Source organism: Athene noctua, chromosome Z, assembly GCF_965140245.1.
Source record: "Athene noctua chromosome Z, bAthNoc1.hap1.1, whole genome shotgun sequence".
NCBI classification, from domain to species: Eukaryota; Metazoa; Chordata; class Aves; order Strigiformes; family Strigidae; genus Athene; species Athene noctua.
In genome coordinates, this window is record NC_134077.1 from 11,361,656 (window position 1) to 11,375,638 (window position 13,983).

At 61.8% G+C, this 13,983-nt stretch overlaps 1 protein-coding gene across 1 annotated transcript; it reads left to right on the forward strand.

Annotated features, from left to right (window-relative positions):
• Positions 1-3,723: 3,723 nt before the first annotated feature.
• PHF24 (PHD finger protein 24) lies at positions 3,724-13,692 on the forward strand. Its single transcript, XM_074931784.1, has 8 exons — positions 3,724-4,069; positions 8,950-9,322; positions 10,209-10,394; positions 10,727-10,805; positions 10,906-11,108; positions 11,236-11,402; positions 11,643-11,744; positions 11,855-13,692. The coding sequence occupies exons 2-8, from the start codon at positions 8,954-8,956 to the stop codon at positions 11,949-11,951; spliced, it is 1,203 nt and encodes a 400-aa protein (XP_074787885.1). The 5' UTR covers positions 3,724-4,069; positions 8,950-8,953; the 3' UTR covers positions 11,952-13,692.
• Positions 13,693-13,983: the final 291 nt, after the last annotated feature.

Consider the following 13,983-nt stretch of genomic DNA (forward strand, 5'->3'; position numbering starts at 1 on the left):
GGGATCACTGGTAGGGACAGAAGTGGAAGGGGGAAAGTGTCAGAGCAGCTCGGGGCAAGGAGCTGCTCCAGGAAACTGGCCCCCAAGGGAAGAAGGTTTAACACTTTGGGGTGGGGGTCACAGGGCTGCAGCCCCCCTCCACCATCACGCTCAGGCTACAGGGAGCTGGAGGCTGTGAGGACCGACAGCTGAGCTGTGGGCGTGTGGGATAACCACTGTGTGCATCAGTGGCCAGGGGTGTGACAGGCATTATCAATGACCTGGCCTCAATGTGGGAGCATCACGGACAGCCACCAGCATCATGCGCAGCACCTGCGTTGATGATGAGGGGCATGATGGGCAGCCACCGGTAAGTGGGTGTGAATGTCCAGGGGTAGTGATGGAAAGCCATTGGTGGGCATGACGGACAGCTGTCAGTGAACACAGGAGGTCCTGTCTGCAGCCAGCATCAGGAGATGTCCCGCTTGGCTGCCAGTGGAGAGCAGGTTCATGTCTGCAGCTGGGGTCAGGCCTATGGGTAGGATCCTGAGCCCCTTCCCCTGCGTGGAGCCCACACAGGTGAGGGGCATGAGCTGAGACAGCTGGAGGGAACCAGGCATGGACTCCCTCACTCCTGGGCTTGCTCCTGCGCTGCTTATTCCCAGTGATGAGTGATGCTCTGCCATTCCCTGCCTGCAGTCTTACACAGCAGCCCATCAGGCAGCCAGTTTTTATCCCATTTCATGCTGATTTTGGCATCATCCTCCCCTTCCGAACCAGCTGCCATGAGGTGTTCCAGTGCCTCTTCGAACCCTCCCTGCAGTGCATCAACACTATTATCTCCATCAGCCAAACTTGTAATCTACTGAAAAACGATATCTCACTATTTTGACAAGTTCTCTTTTCCATCACCCCCCGCTGACTGGCAGGAAGGCCGGCTCGAGCAGGCGCCCTGCTGCTTCCGCTCCTGCTTCTTGGCAGGAGCCAAAAGTTCAGGTCTCCCCCCTCCATCAAAGAGCACACCCTTAGCCCTGCAGAGCTCGAGGGTGCTGGTTGGCTTCAGGGCTGGGGGCCAGGCAGGAGCCAGGACAAGATGGGGCGGCACAAGGCAGCGTTCCCAGGCGGGCTCCAGAAGCAGCCGCAGATGGTGAGCCCACACGCCGCGTCGCTGCAGCAGCCAGTGACCTACACGCGGGCGTCATGCGAGATTTTGGAGGGGGGAGGTGGGGGGAGCTGACGAAAATGCACATTCCCGCTGCAGCTCAGCTCTCACCTCCGCCCCTGCAGCCCTCCTCCAGCAGCCCGGCGCTGCCGGCTCTGCCAAGAGCTTTCCCAGCCTGTTGCCACCGTGGCCGCTCCAATGGGTGCCCAGCCACGCTGTGGCTTTTCAGAGAGGGCAGAGAACCGTGTCTTCCTTCTCCCCAGAGGGTGTGAGAGCATCCTGCATCTTGCATAGTGCAGAGGCTGCTGGATGCCCCTTGCAGAAGCGTATCTGGGCTGCAGGTCTCCTTTGGTGGGACACCATACCCACCAGCTAGGCCCTGGTGCACCCAAGGCCTGGGCAAGGAGCTGTCATCCCCCAGGCTCAGCCAGCCCTGCCCACAGAGACTCGCTACGGAGGTACAGCCTGGCCATGCTACAGAAGGAACTGCAGAGCATCTCTGCAGACAGCAGCAGGACCCTCAAGACCCTCAACAGCTTGAGCAGGAGCAAGGCTGGGGCTCCTCCTCACTTTTGATTTTCCAGGAACCACTGCACTCGGCCATAAGACTGCCAGAGCAAGGCTCTCCCCGCAAAGGCACTTAAAATTTTCACAGCCTGCCGGCACACTCCTCCACCACCTCCCCCTTTCCTCAGTCCTCTGAGGCCAGGGTTTGTCTGCGGAGATGTTTTTCTCTGGCCTCATTTACAGTTGGCCTCCACTTTCTCCACCCCGCATGCAACCCAGCACCTTTCCACAGTTCTTCCCAGGCTGAATAATGCAAAATGTGATTCACCCTAAAGGGAAGCATCCCCGGGGAAGGATGAACCATGGAGAGGCACCCTGGGACAGGGCAGGGCAATCAGAGGCTTTCTGTAAAGCCTGCACAGCTGATGGAGCAAATCAAGACAGGACTTGACAGCCACAAGCAGAAAGCAGATAAATCCTATCTGCAGCCTGGCTTTGCACATCTCCACCCAGCGGGGAAGGGAGCCGTGGACCAGCTCAGGTCCCTGTGTAACACCCAGACGCTGCCCTTCTCAGCCCCCAGCTCTGCTTGCAGGTGTCACGAACTGCAGGCAGTCTCAGCTCACTCCTGGATAAGACGTGCCAGAGTGGGAAGGGTGTATAATGGAGGTATTGGTATCGCAGGACCGGTGTTGGCACCCACAGGTCTAGGAAGGGCTGGCACGGGGTGAGGAGCAGCAGTCAATGACCTACTGACAGGATTGAGGGTCAGAGACCAGCCTGGTACCAGTGTGTGCCACAGGCTGGAGCAAACCTGCCCTGAATATGATGCTGCAGGGGTGTTAGATGCTGGATGCAGCACAGGCTTTTTCAGAGTGGAAAAGACCTCAGGGATGGTGCTGCTCATCTCCCAGGAACCAGCAAGCTTCAGTCATTGAGCGGTCCTTTATCCCATGGTTCTCACCCCATGATCCCCATGTTCTCTGCATAGGAAAGGTGACATCTCTGCTGCTGCTCGCTGCTCTGCCAAGGCCTCGGGAGCCTGTGCAGACACAGGCATCACTGCATGCATGCACACATGTCCACTCCTCCGTGGGGCTGGTGGGTCCACATCAAGCAAGCCAGGCCCCGGCCCATGGAGGGCACAGGGGCTGGCATGGCTGGGATGTCAGGGTGGGATGTGGGGTTTACCTCCAGCAGCATCCCGGGGACAGGAATAATGCAGAGGGGCTGAGCAGAGCACCCTTCTCCCCCAGACAGGGCAGCCCTGCAGCCATCCCCACTGCCCAGGCCCCTCCACTCTAACCTTCATCACTAATCCCAGGCCTGACTGGAAGCTGCTCCTAGGAGGGCTCAGAGACTCTTGCACCCTAAATCATCCTCGGGCACAGCTGGTAGACCTTGAGGAGGAAAGCACAACCCACTCAGCCAGCAGTATCCCATGCTAGGAGGGTGTCAGGGGGCTGAGAGACCATCTCCACCAAGCCAGCGTGGGGCAGCTGGGGATGCATGTGGAGCAGATACTCCACCTTCAGAAATGCTGCATTAGGGCTGTGCCCTCCTCTCCAGCCCAGCACACTCCCTCCTGCCCCACCACCTCCCTCACACTCTCTTCAAGTCCCCAGCCCCACTGTAGGTCTATGGTGTGCACCCAGGTGATATCCAGCCCTGAGGACCAGGTGAACCAAAATTTCTGGTTCTGCATTGCACCGGGTGCACAGGGCTGCACATAGCCAGGAGTCACTGTGCCCCCACTGCACCGCGGCACAGGGAGGACAGACTGCCTGCAACACTGGTAAGCAGGCATTGGGTTAAAGCAGTTGCAGGTAGACTGTGGCTGGAGCACGGGGTCCAGGAAAGACCCCAGCAGCTGGGCAGGGAAGACTTTCATTCCTTCATGGATACAGCCCCATCTCCATAGTCCTTGAGGCTGTCTCGAAGAAAGGCGGTTCAGCTCCGTGAGCCAGAGGAGATGCAGGGAAAGCTTTTATTGGTATCTCCCAGTCAACGTCAGCCCGGTTAAAAAAATGCTTCATGCCTCGGAGAGCTGTTTAACACAGCTCAGGCAGCAATTGGTACAGGGACAGCAAACCAGGCTGCATCTGCTCAGCCCCAGTCACAAGCTCCCTGCTTCCTCAGTGTGTGTGTGTGCGCGCGCGCGTGTGTGTGTGTGTGCGCGCTAGACACAGGCATCCGCTCCCAGCATCTCACTGTCTCCTGCATCCTCCGGCAGCAAGTGCAGGGCTCTGGCTCCCCGGGTACCAGCCTCACCGCTCCATCCCCCAGCGGGGATTTGCACGCAGGGCGTGGGATGTGGTGAGCATCCCGGGTGGAGAGGGTGTCGTGGCCACAGGCACCGGCGATGGACATCGTGTGGACTGCTCTCTAGGGCTCAAGCTCCCCAGACGGATCCTGACCCTGGTAAGTGGCTTTTTTGCTGCCACTGGCGCTTTGCCCAGTGCATGACATGGGCTGGCCACACATCGCAACACCCATGGGTGGGTTCCCCTGATGCCCCTGGGAGGTCCTGGTGCCAGGGAGTGTGACCAGAGCTCCTGGTATGGGATGCCTGGGAGTGGGGTACAGATGGGGTGGGAGGATCCTGCCCAGGCATCGGGGTGCTGGTGGGGTTGCTGGGAAGAGGGGCTGGGGAGGGAGGCGAGGAGAATTGGGGAGCTGGGCAAGAGCTGTGTCTGCTGCAGGGGAAGGGACTCTGCTGTCACGGCATTTTCATCCCCCCTCTGGGAGATGGAAACGTGAGACACACCTATAAAATCTGCCATGGCATGGCAGGATGGGAAGCCTGATTGGGCAGGGAGAGCAGCCACCAGCTCGGTGTCCCCAGGAGGACACAGCACAGCTGGGGCTCCGGCCACCCCCACAGACCTCCCTACAGGGCCTCTGCATCCCTGCAGAGGGTGGGGAGGGTACCATCAGCCACAGACCCTCCCTGCCCCATGGCAACTGGGTCACAGTCCTAGCATGTGTCTCCTGCCAAGAAGGGACAAGGTGGTGCTGCTAGATCCCTCTGGACATCCCCATCCAGCTCAAGGAGGTGGGATGTGGAATCCCCCAAGCAAAGCCTCCTGCCTGAGCTGCCTGGCCCCACCTCGTCCCAGTCAGGCAGCGGCTGGCAGGGTGTGCAGGGCTATGCCAGAGCCATGGTAGCTCTTCCCAGCCCTACTCAGTGCCCTTCAGACCAAGCCCTAGGACTGGGCTGCCATGGGTTCCAGGGTGTCCTCCCCATTGGTACCCCATCCTTCTGCCCCCAGTTCCCTAATGCAGCTCCCAAGAAGGCACAGCACTAGGAGGTAAAAACACCAGGAGCTTGGTGAAGGCAGGGAGGAGGCCTGGCCTGTGGGGAGCCCGTGGGGACCAGGCACATGCTTCTCCACCAGTGGAGAGCCTCAGAGGGGTCCTGCTCCTGGGTCACCCCTGCTGCATCCCCTTGAGGATGGGTGAAGGGGGGGGCCACAGACCCTGCTCAAGCACCAGCTCAAGAACCCGCTGGCCCTTGGTTTGCTGGCAGGGCATTGCACCAAGGATGCACTGTGGGGCAGGCGAGCATGGCTGAGTGGGGGGCAGGCAGGCCAGCAACAGCCAACCCTATGGGCCCTATGGCTCTGCACCCCCAGCTCCCTGTGCCACTGCCAGGCACCGCAACAGCCCAGCCTGCACCAATGGCCCCTGAAACACACCCCTCCTGCTCCCCTGGCCGACACAGCCACCACCCCAACTTCCACAGCTGCTGCAACATCCCTGCACCCAAAGCCACCACCCACGCTGTGCCCACAGCTGCTGCAACACCCCCTACCAGCCCGCACACACCCCACTGGGCCGTAACACCCACCCCGTGCCGCTAGCCATGCCGTAGCACATCCACCCTGTAACACATCCACCCCTAACACATCCACCTCGCACTGCTCCCCGCCACATTCATCCTGCTCTCCCAGCCACCACAACACCCCCGCCGCGCTGTGATACACCTACCCACACGTCACCCGCCGCCCCGCACCCACTGCCGCCCTCACAGACAAACCCAGCACCCCATAAGCCCAGCAAAGCCATGGGTGCTCCCTGCTCCAGCTGCCATGGGAGAGAGGAGATTTTGGAGCCATGCAGGAGCTTGGAGTTTGCTTCAGGATGGTCTGCCCTGCTTCCTTCTCCTGGGGCACCTCCACGCTGGCCACCAGCCCTGTCCCACCAGTGCCCCCATCCCTGCCTAAAACAGGCTGATCCTCACTCCAGCTGCACCAGCCTTGCCTCTGTCTCAGTTTCCCCACGCAGCTCTCTGTGTGGGGCTGGGAAAGATGAGTCCAAGGGTGCTAGGGGGGTGAAGTGCTTTCTGCCTCAGCGTTTTGATGCAGGGATGAAGTAGCAAGGAGCAAATCCCCATCAGAACAGCATGGGGAATGGATGCTGCCCTGGGGACCAGGCAGAAGTGCAGAGTGTCGGGTAGGGAAGGGAAGGGAAGGGAAGGGGATGGAAGGAGCCCACCACCTCTGTGTGAGCCCTCGGTGCCAGCAGGGCTCGGTGGAGCCAGGCATTCGCAGGCAGCTCCGGCCCATGCCTAGATTTAGCTCCTCTGTGGGGGCGACCTAAAAATAGGCCCCACGTTGGCGCCCAGCAGCAAGGTCGAGGTCCCGTTGCCTCGGGACAAGGTAAGCTGAGCGGTGGCACTGGGTCCCGACTGCCGGGCGCCTCAGGGGGTGGCCACAAATAGCAGCGGAGACACCTCCCAGGGACACATGGGGATACAGGGGCTGCTTGGGTAGCTGGGCTGCTGTGGGGTGAGGGAGCCTCTGGTCCCCACTACCCACATCCAGGGGTCCCCAGGAGAGGAGGGACCCCTCGAGCCTGGCACGACCCTGAGCCGGGCCAGGGTCTGTGTGGGGGTGATGTCCCACCCCGCACAGCCAATGGTCAGGGAGGGCATGGGGGAAAGGATGTACTGGAGACTGCACAGCGGGTTTGGGGTATCTGGGGAGCTTTGGGACCTGTGGAAAGGCAACAGGGTCTGAAGATGGAGCTCGGGATGAAGCCATTTAGCCCCTGGATGTGCAGTCAGGGTCTGACTGTGCAGCACTAAGAGAGACAGGGAGGCCAGCAGGGCTGAGAACAGACACAAGCTGTGACAGGAGTGACACCCTCCAGACTCCAGGCATGCAGATGGCACCCACTGTAGCAGGACACACTGAGGGTGGCCTTGGGAGAGTACAGGAAACAGGGAAATGGGCTGGGATCCGCCAGCAGCAATGCAGAGCAGGGTGGCGACCACACCGTGAACACCTCATTTTGGGGGGATTACAGCAGGCCCATACACCAGCCACCCCGCTGTTTCCCGGGCTGCCCTGCTATGCAGCAGGGTGCTGGGGGATGGGCAACCTGGAGCCCCGCCGCGTTGCGAGGAGATGCTGACAGCACAGTGTGGATCCGGAGCACCAGCACGGCTACTGGGAGGACTGGTGTGCCAAGAGCTGTGGCCCACACCCCTCTTTTGGCTCTTCTCCAGGAGCCCAGCCCCTCTGTGCCCTCTCCTGCCTGCTTCTACCCTAGCCTTGGGCAGGATGAAGCCAGGATCTGGCCCATGCTTGTCGACGCAGGGACACACAAAGCTGGGGATCTCCCTGCCGTGCCCCGAGCTTGCTAGTTTGCAGGCAGAGCAACAACACTGCCCTGCAGCAGAGCTGATGCTGCCCAAGGCTGATGGGATCCTGAGCTGCCTGGGCAGGGGCACGGGGAGGAGGCAGAGGCACCGAGGTGTCTTCCCTCCCACTGGCACAGCCACAGGGATGCTGTTGCTGTGGCTTGGACATATGCCTCCAGCTCTTTCCTGCTTCCACCTTTGCAACGCCTTGGGAGCTGCAGCACACCAGACACCAGCCCCGGGGTCAATGGGCGCAAATACCCACGGTGGGACCTCCACAGAGGGGACGGGGCCTACGTGTGTGTTGCACACCCGGCTCCGCGTGTGGGAAACTGCACACAGATGGTCCCGCAGTGGCGGGGGGAGGCTGGGAAATCACATGCGTGCATGCACGGCAGTGTTTGGGTGCCGCTTGCCAGCACGCTCTGCTTGGTACCGCCGATGAGGGGCAGCCGTAACTACCCTGCCCAGGCTCCCTGCCACAGCAGTGCCCACAGCATCATGTCCTCCCACAGCCGCGAGGTCCCAGCGTGTGCTGCTAATTATCCCCCTACCTGGGGACTTCCCTGCTGAGGCTGGCGGGGCAGGAGATGGTTGCTCCGATATCCCCCCTCACCAACTTGCACAGGCAGCAAGTGCTGCCTCCTGGTCCCTGGGCACCAGCTGAGACTGCCCCTTGGCTGCAGCATCTTCCATAACGCAACCCCAGCGCGGCAGGAAACCACACGGGGTGATGCTGTGCCCCATGACATTGGAGACCAAATCCTGCTTCTCCCCAGCTTCAGCTCACCCTTCTCCAAGCCCACCCCCATTGAGACAGAGCCTGACCTGCTATTGCTGCTGCCGTTTCCCACCCCTGTTTTACCCTACAATGATCTTCCCTCAGTCCTGCAGCCAAATCCCCTCCTTGGGACCCACGCACCCAGATCCACGTACTGCTCCCCTTCCCTCCTGCAGCCTCGCAGCACTCCCATGGCTGGCCCAGCCTCTCCATCTGGCTCTGTGCTGTGAGCCAGCCCTGACCCACGTTTTGGGGTGGGATGCAGGATGCTCACCGATCAGGGCAGCAGCAAGCACACATACACATGGGTGTGTAAGCACAAGAGACACTGGGGGTGCAAACTGAAATTTAGGGAATGTAAGAGACCCAGCACCAGCTCTGCTACACACCAGTCCTGGGCAGAGCTGCAGGGAGAATCTCTCTTGTCCTTGGCTGTCCAAGGAGGCTTTCTCCAAGACAGAGTATGCTGCACGCTCTGCAATGGTTTACAGCTGGTCCCGGTCCCTCTGGGTTTTACTGGTCTGGCATGGGAAAAACCTGGATGTTTCTTATTAAGTCAAAGTCTGCAAAGATAGGTGAGGCAGGGTGCCCCCAGACCAGCTCCCTGATTGTTGTCCCACTCCCCCACCAACACTCAGATCCTCCATGGCCAGATCTCCACCTGGTTTAGGGTCCATCTCCCCATGGCCACCATGGATGACCCCGGCGCCAGCTTGCCAAGGAGCCTCCATTTCTCCCTGCCCTGCCCTGCTCCCCACACAGCTGGGGGAAATCCACCTGGACACCTTTTTCAGGCCAGGGATATGGTGCAGGGGTGGGGAGCAGCATTGCACCCCGAGCTTTTAGCACTGAGCACCTTCCTTCCCCCTGCAGAGCCATGGGGGTGTTGATGTCTAGGAGGCAGACGGTGGAGAAGGTGCAGAAGGTCAGCTTGGCCGTGTCAGCCTTTAAGGACGGGCTGCGGGAGCAGCCATCAACTCGGCGGCGGGCAGAGGCGGGGGGCACACGCCGGGGGACGCTGGAGCAGACGGTGCAGGAGGGAGAGGAGGAGGCGTCAGCAGGACCTTCCCAGCCGGAGGAGAGCAGCGCCAGCAAGGCGGCCTGGGAACGGCTGCGGGATGGCCGGGGCGTAGAGCCGGAGGAGTTTGATCGAGCCAACAGGTTCACACCACCCGCCTTCATCCGGCCCAAGCGAGAGCTGCATGATGATGAGCCCCCAGACATCAGCCTGGAGCAGCGGGAGCAGGCGAGCAGATGGAGCACGGAGGCTGGGAAGGAGGGATGGGGACAGGGCTGGAGATGAGCTGGGGAGTTCTGGGATGTACTCCTGGTGCCTGCCAGGCAGTGACAGCCTCCCTGGGCACAACAAAGCCCCATGGAGGTGGCTCAGTGGGGCAGAGGGCCAGTGGCTGGGCTGGGAAGCTGGACATGCCACACAGGCAGGAGGGTGTGACTGGTCAGATGTGCCCTGAAGGGACCCCAGGTTTTCTTGGAGAGAAAAGGTCACTGCTGGACACAGACAGCTCCAGCTCTGGGGAAGAGAGAGGGACAATTCAATCTATGTGTTTGTCAGTTTACAGCCAGCCAGCTTACAACTCAAGCTATCCATCCACACCTGCAACCCTTACAGCCCTGTCCATGTACAACCCAACCCATCCACACCCATGACCCTACCCATCCATCTTCCCACCCCAACAAGCCTACACCACAGTCCACCTACAGCCTTCCAGCTTATCCGTCCACACGTAAAACCAGCCAACCCACAGAATAGCACTTCCACCCATCCACTCTACAGCCCTACAGACCAGACAGCCCACAACCTCACAGCCTGGCCATCCACACCTACCATGCTGCACCCCAGAGAACCTGCAACCCCACAGCCCCCCCAACACTACAGCTGGACCCATCCACCCTCCATTCATCCCCACAAACCCATCCACCCTCCTCTAACCCACCACTCTTACCTGCTATGACACCACCACCCACTTATTCCCCCATGCAATCCACCCCTCCCATCCCCTCTGCCCCCCCAACATCCATCCCCAGCTGTGAAGCACCACCCTGACCCCCACCCTGAGAAGCCAGCCCCCTGCCCACGCTGCCCCTGTGAGCAGCTGCCCATCTCACCGCAGATCCTCAACGATGAGATGTGCGAGATCTGCGAGGTGTGGACAGCCGAGAGCCTCTTCCCCTGCCGCATCTGCAGCCGGGTGTACCACGATGGCTGCCTGCGTCGCATGGGCTACCTCCAGAACGACAGCTCCGTGGAGGTGACGGAGACGGCGCACACCGAGACAGGCTGGAGCTGCTACTACTGCGTGAGTGCCTGGGGTGGGGGACACCAGGCTTCTGATGGGTGGTGGGTGCTCCTGGGGCGCCGTGCCCTGCGTGGACACAAGCAGGGTCCCACATTGCAGCCTGGTCTGGGACGATGGGGAACATGTTGCTCCCCAGCTCCTGTCATCCATCTTGACCTGATGGTGAATGACCAGAGGGGAGGGGACAGTGGCCCTTTGCCACATCCCCACCCCTGCAGCCAGCCCTCCAGTACCCTGGGGAGGCTTCAAGGGATCCCAGTGCTGGGGCACAGCTGAGTGCTCCCCCCACTCCATGCCTTTGCCCCATGGTTCCTCTCTGCCCCCCACCCCAGGACAACCTCAATCTCCTGCTGACTGAGGAAGAGATGTACAGCCTGATGGAGACCCTGCGGCACTGCAAGATCATTCCAGGTGAGGACCCTCCCTGTCTGGTCCTGGACAGTTGTGGGTGGCAGCTGGGGATGTGGGTCCTGTCTCCCTGGGTGACACACAACCAATCTGTCCCCCACAGAGACCTGCCTGACCCTGGACGACTTCCTGCACTACAAGCACCTGGTGCACAAGCAGCAGTTCGAACGGCCCATGGCTGAGGCACAGGAGGAGCGGGCAGCCCTGCAGTTTTCCGCCCTGGACCCCGACAAGAAGGGGCACATTGAGTGGCACGACTTCCTCTCCCATGAGTCAATCCAGCTGCTGCAGAAACTACGGCCACAGGTACGGCTGTGGCACCCAGGGCTGGCTCCCACAGCCAGCACCCATGGCCACGGCACCCAGGGCGGGAGGAGCAGGAGGGGTTTCCCATGGGGTCAGTGCTCCCCCCTTCCCCTCTCTGCCCCCCTAGAATGCCCTGCTGCGTCTGCTGACAGCCAAGGAGCGGGAGCGGGCACGGGTGGCCTTCCTGGCCCTGGACCAGGACAGTGATGGCTTCATTGGGGAGGGCGAGTGCCGCCGAGCCCGGCACACCTGGTTCCGCAAGCACCAAAAGGAGACACCGTCCTGCAACGTCAGGTATTGGGGACGCCCATCCTGGGGTGGGGGTGACATCCCTGCCGGGGGTCCTACCACAGCCCCGGCACCCACCGAAGGTGCTGGATGCACAAATGGGTGCCCCCTCCCACCCTGTTCCCGTCACCTTCCTCACCGTGGCCACGCAGCCCTGCCCCAGCCCCGCGCACCCTTTTCCTACTGCCGCCGGCATTTTGGGGGCAAGGAGAGGAGGACAACAGGCACCCTTCTCCTCCACCTCAGCATCAGCCATGTAGGGCCCATGTCGGAGAGCAGCCCCGCCAGCAGTGGCAGCAGCAAGAGCCAGGAGAAGACCCTGCCAGCCACGGAGCAGGAGGAGGCCAGGTGAGGCAGGGGTGGCTTGGGGGCGGGCAGGGGACAATGCCCCCATTTTGGAGGAGACGCTGGGGGAGCAGCGTTGTTGGGGCGGCTGGTGATCCCTCGTCTGCCCGCAGGCCCATCGACTGGCCCGGCTTCCTGCGGGAGAACGTCGCCTACATCCTGGCTGCCCGCCCCAACAGTGCCGCCCTCCACCTGCAGCCCCCGGCCTAACCCCCAGCAACGCCATCTTGAGTGGCGAGGCCTCTCCCGCCACGGAGACCTGCCCCGCCCTCCCCTGTGGGCGGAGCCGGCCACCGATTGGCTGACAGGGAAGCAGCCGCGCTACCCTCTCCCCCTGCCTCTGGTTCGGATTGGCTGTGAAGAGGCTGGGTGCCGGGCTCTGATTGGCTGAGGGAGAGGGTGTGGCTTTGGGGCCTCTGATTGGTGGGGGGGAAGTGGGGACGGGCAAGGAGTGGCCCCACTGCTCCTCACCCCACAGGGCCCACTGTGGGGAGGGGACACCGTGGGGCTCAGGGGTGCCCCCACAGACCCCGCTGTAGGGCGGGTTCAGTGCCTGGGGACACCGTGGAGCACAGGGGGTGTCCCCCACAAACCCTGCTGCAGGGAAGCGTCCAGTGCCCAGGGACGCCGTGGGGCACAGGGGGCAGGGAACCTGTTGCCCAGCACCTGCCAGCACCCAGAGCCACCGGGGACCTGTCCCCAGGGACCTGCAGACAGAGCAGGGTCTGTCCCCAAAGGAGAAAAGGTCCTTGCTCTGGTCCTGAAGCCAGGTCTGGATGGTTACGGGGTGAGAATGGAGCCCAGAGCAGCCGTGCATCCCCAGCCTCCTGCAGCGCCATGGGGCAGCACGGCTGAGCCTCTGCACACACCCGTCAGCAGCACCCGGGGGGCTACGGCAGGCACCGGCTCAGCTCATCGTCCTGGTGAATCCTCCAGGGGAGGATGTGGCTGACCCCTGCTTGGCCTTGTTCACATCCCTGCCTGGCTCCAATAGGGGCTGGAGCCCAGCAGGTCCATCCTTGCACCCACAGCTCATGGTCATGCCTGGAAGAGTGTTTCCCAGCATGGCTCGACCCTGCCCTGCTGGGGATCAACCAGCAGTGGTGTGGCAAGGAGTACCGGGAACAGAAAGCACCAGAGGGGGCAGGAGGGCAAGGCTGGATGCACAGGAGTGCTCCCCTGCACCTCTCAATCCTTCCTGTCCCCTAGTCCCATGGGATGCTCTCCCCCCGCTCAGCATTCCAGTCCCACACCAGCCCCGTTCATTCCCGCCCCCTCCCCAGCATGGCAAGGGGGCATCCCCACCTCACAGAGGGCATTAGTGCTCAGAGTGAGGGGGAGGAGGCAGAGCCCAGAGCTCCCCAGGGTGTCAGCTGCAGGGAAGAGGCACTGCACTGGGCGGTGTTGCTGCCCAGCAGCCCTAAGGTGGATGGATGAGCTCAGCCCTCAGGTGAAGGAGCAGGGACCCCTGGAAACCTTGCCCCGTGCCCACCAAGGGTGAGAATGCCCAGGTCCCACGGCAGCGCCAGCAGCTGCCCTCTGCCCCCCCCAACCCCTTCCCCGTGGTGCCCTCAGCCTCTCCCTGCCCAGCGTGCCCTGGCTCAGCCAGGGTGCCCCGGGGTATGCACAGACCAGGGCTGCACCTGCAGCAGCCTGGTCACTCCCTCACCTCCACCCTCCCCGTGATGTGATGGGGGCACCGTCCCACTCAGCCCCCCTTCCTCAGACAGAGCACAAGTCCCCTCTGCTGGGACTCTCCCCGCTGCAAGACCGAAAGGCACCTGGTGCCATGACATCTTCCTCTACCACCCTGGCATGCCAGGCCAATGGGGATATTTCGGATGCCAAGTCCGAGACTGGGCCAGAGCCATGGCCATGGGGAGGAGGCGGCCGTGCGTGCGTGGATCGCAACACCCGCTCTGTACTGAGAAGCATCCATTAAACAGCTGTGTCCAACTAGCCTCCAGCCAGTGCGCTTACGGGACTTCTGGCTTCTCCTCGGGGATTTCTGAGGATGCCACGTCTGCCTGTTGTGTTTAACACCCTGTCCCAGCCTCGGGTCCCTGTTCCATCAAGCAGGCTTGGCCCTGTGTCCCCAAAGTGTTCCACAGCAGCAGTGGGGGGAAGTCAGGGGATCCAGCCAGAACCCTTCAAATTCGAGGTGCCCAACATCTCCCCAGGAAAGCAGACAGTGGGGTGAGTGCCTGGCTGGCCTCACAACCGCCCCAGCCCTGCAGCAGGA

Bases quoted from the DNA above. Each gene is read 5' to 3' on its own strand.
- PHF24 (XM_074931784.1), top strand. From the start codon at position 8,954: ATGGGGGTGTTGATGTCTAGGAGGCAGACGGTGGAGAAGGTGCAGAAG. The intron at 10,395-10,726 runs GTGAGTGCCTGG...CCCCCACCCCAG, and splicing joins GCTGGAGCTGCTACTACTGC to GACAACCTCAATCTCCTGCT. The intron at 11,403-11,642 runs GTATTGGGGACG...CCTCCACCTCAG, and splicing joins ACACCGTCCTGCAACGTCAG to CATCAGCCATGTAGGGCCCA.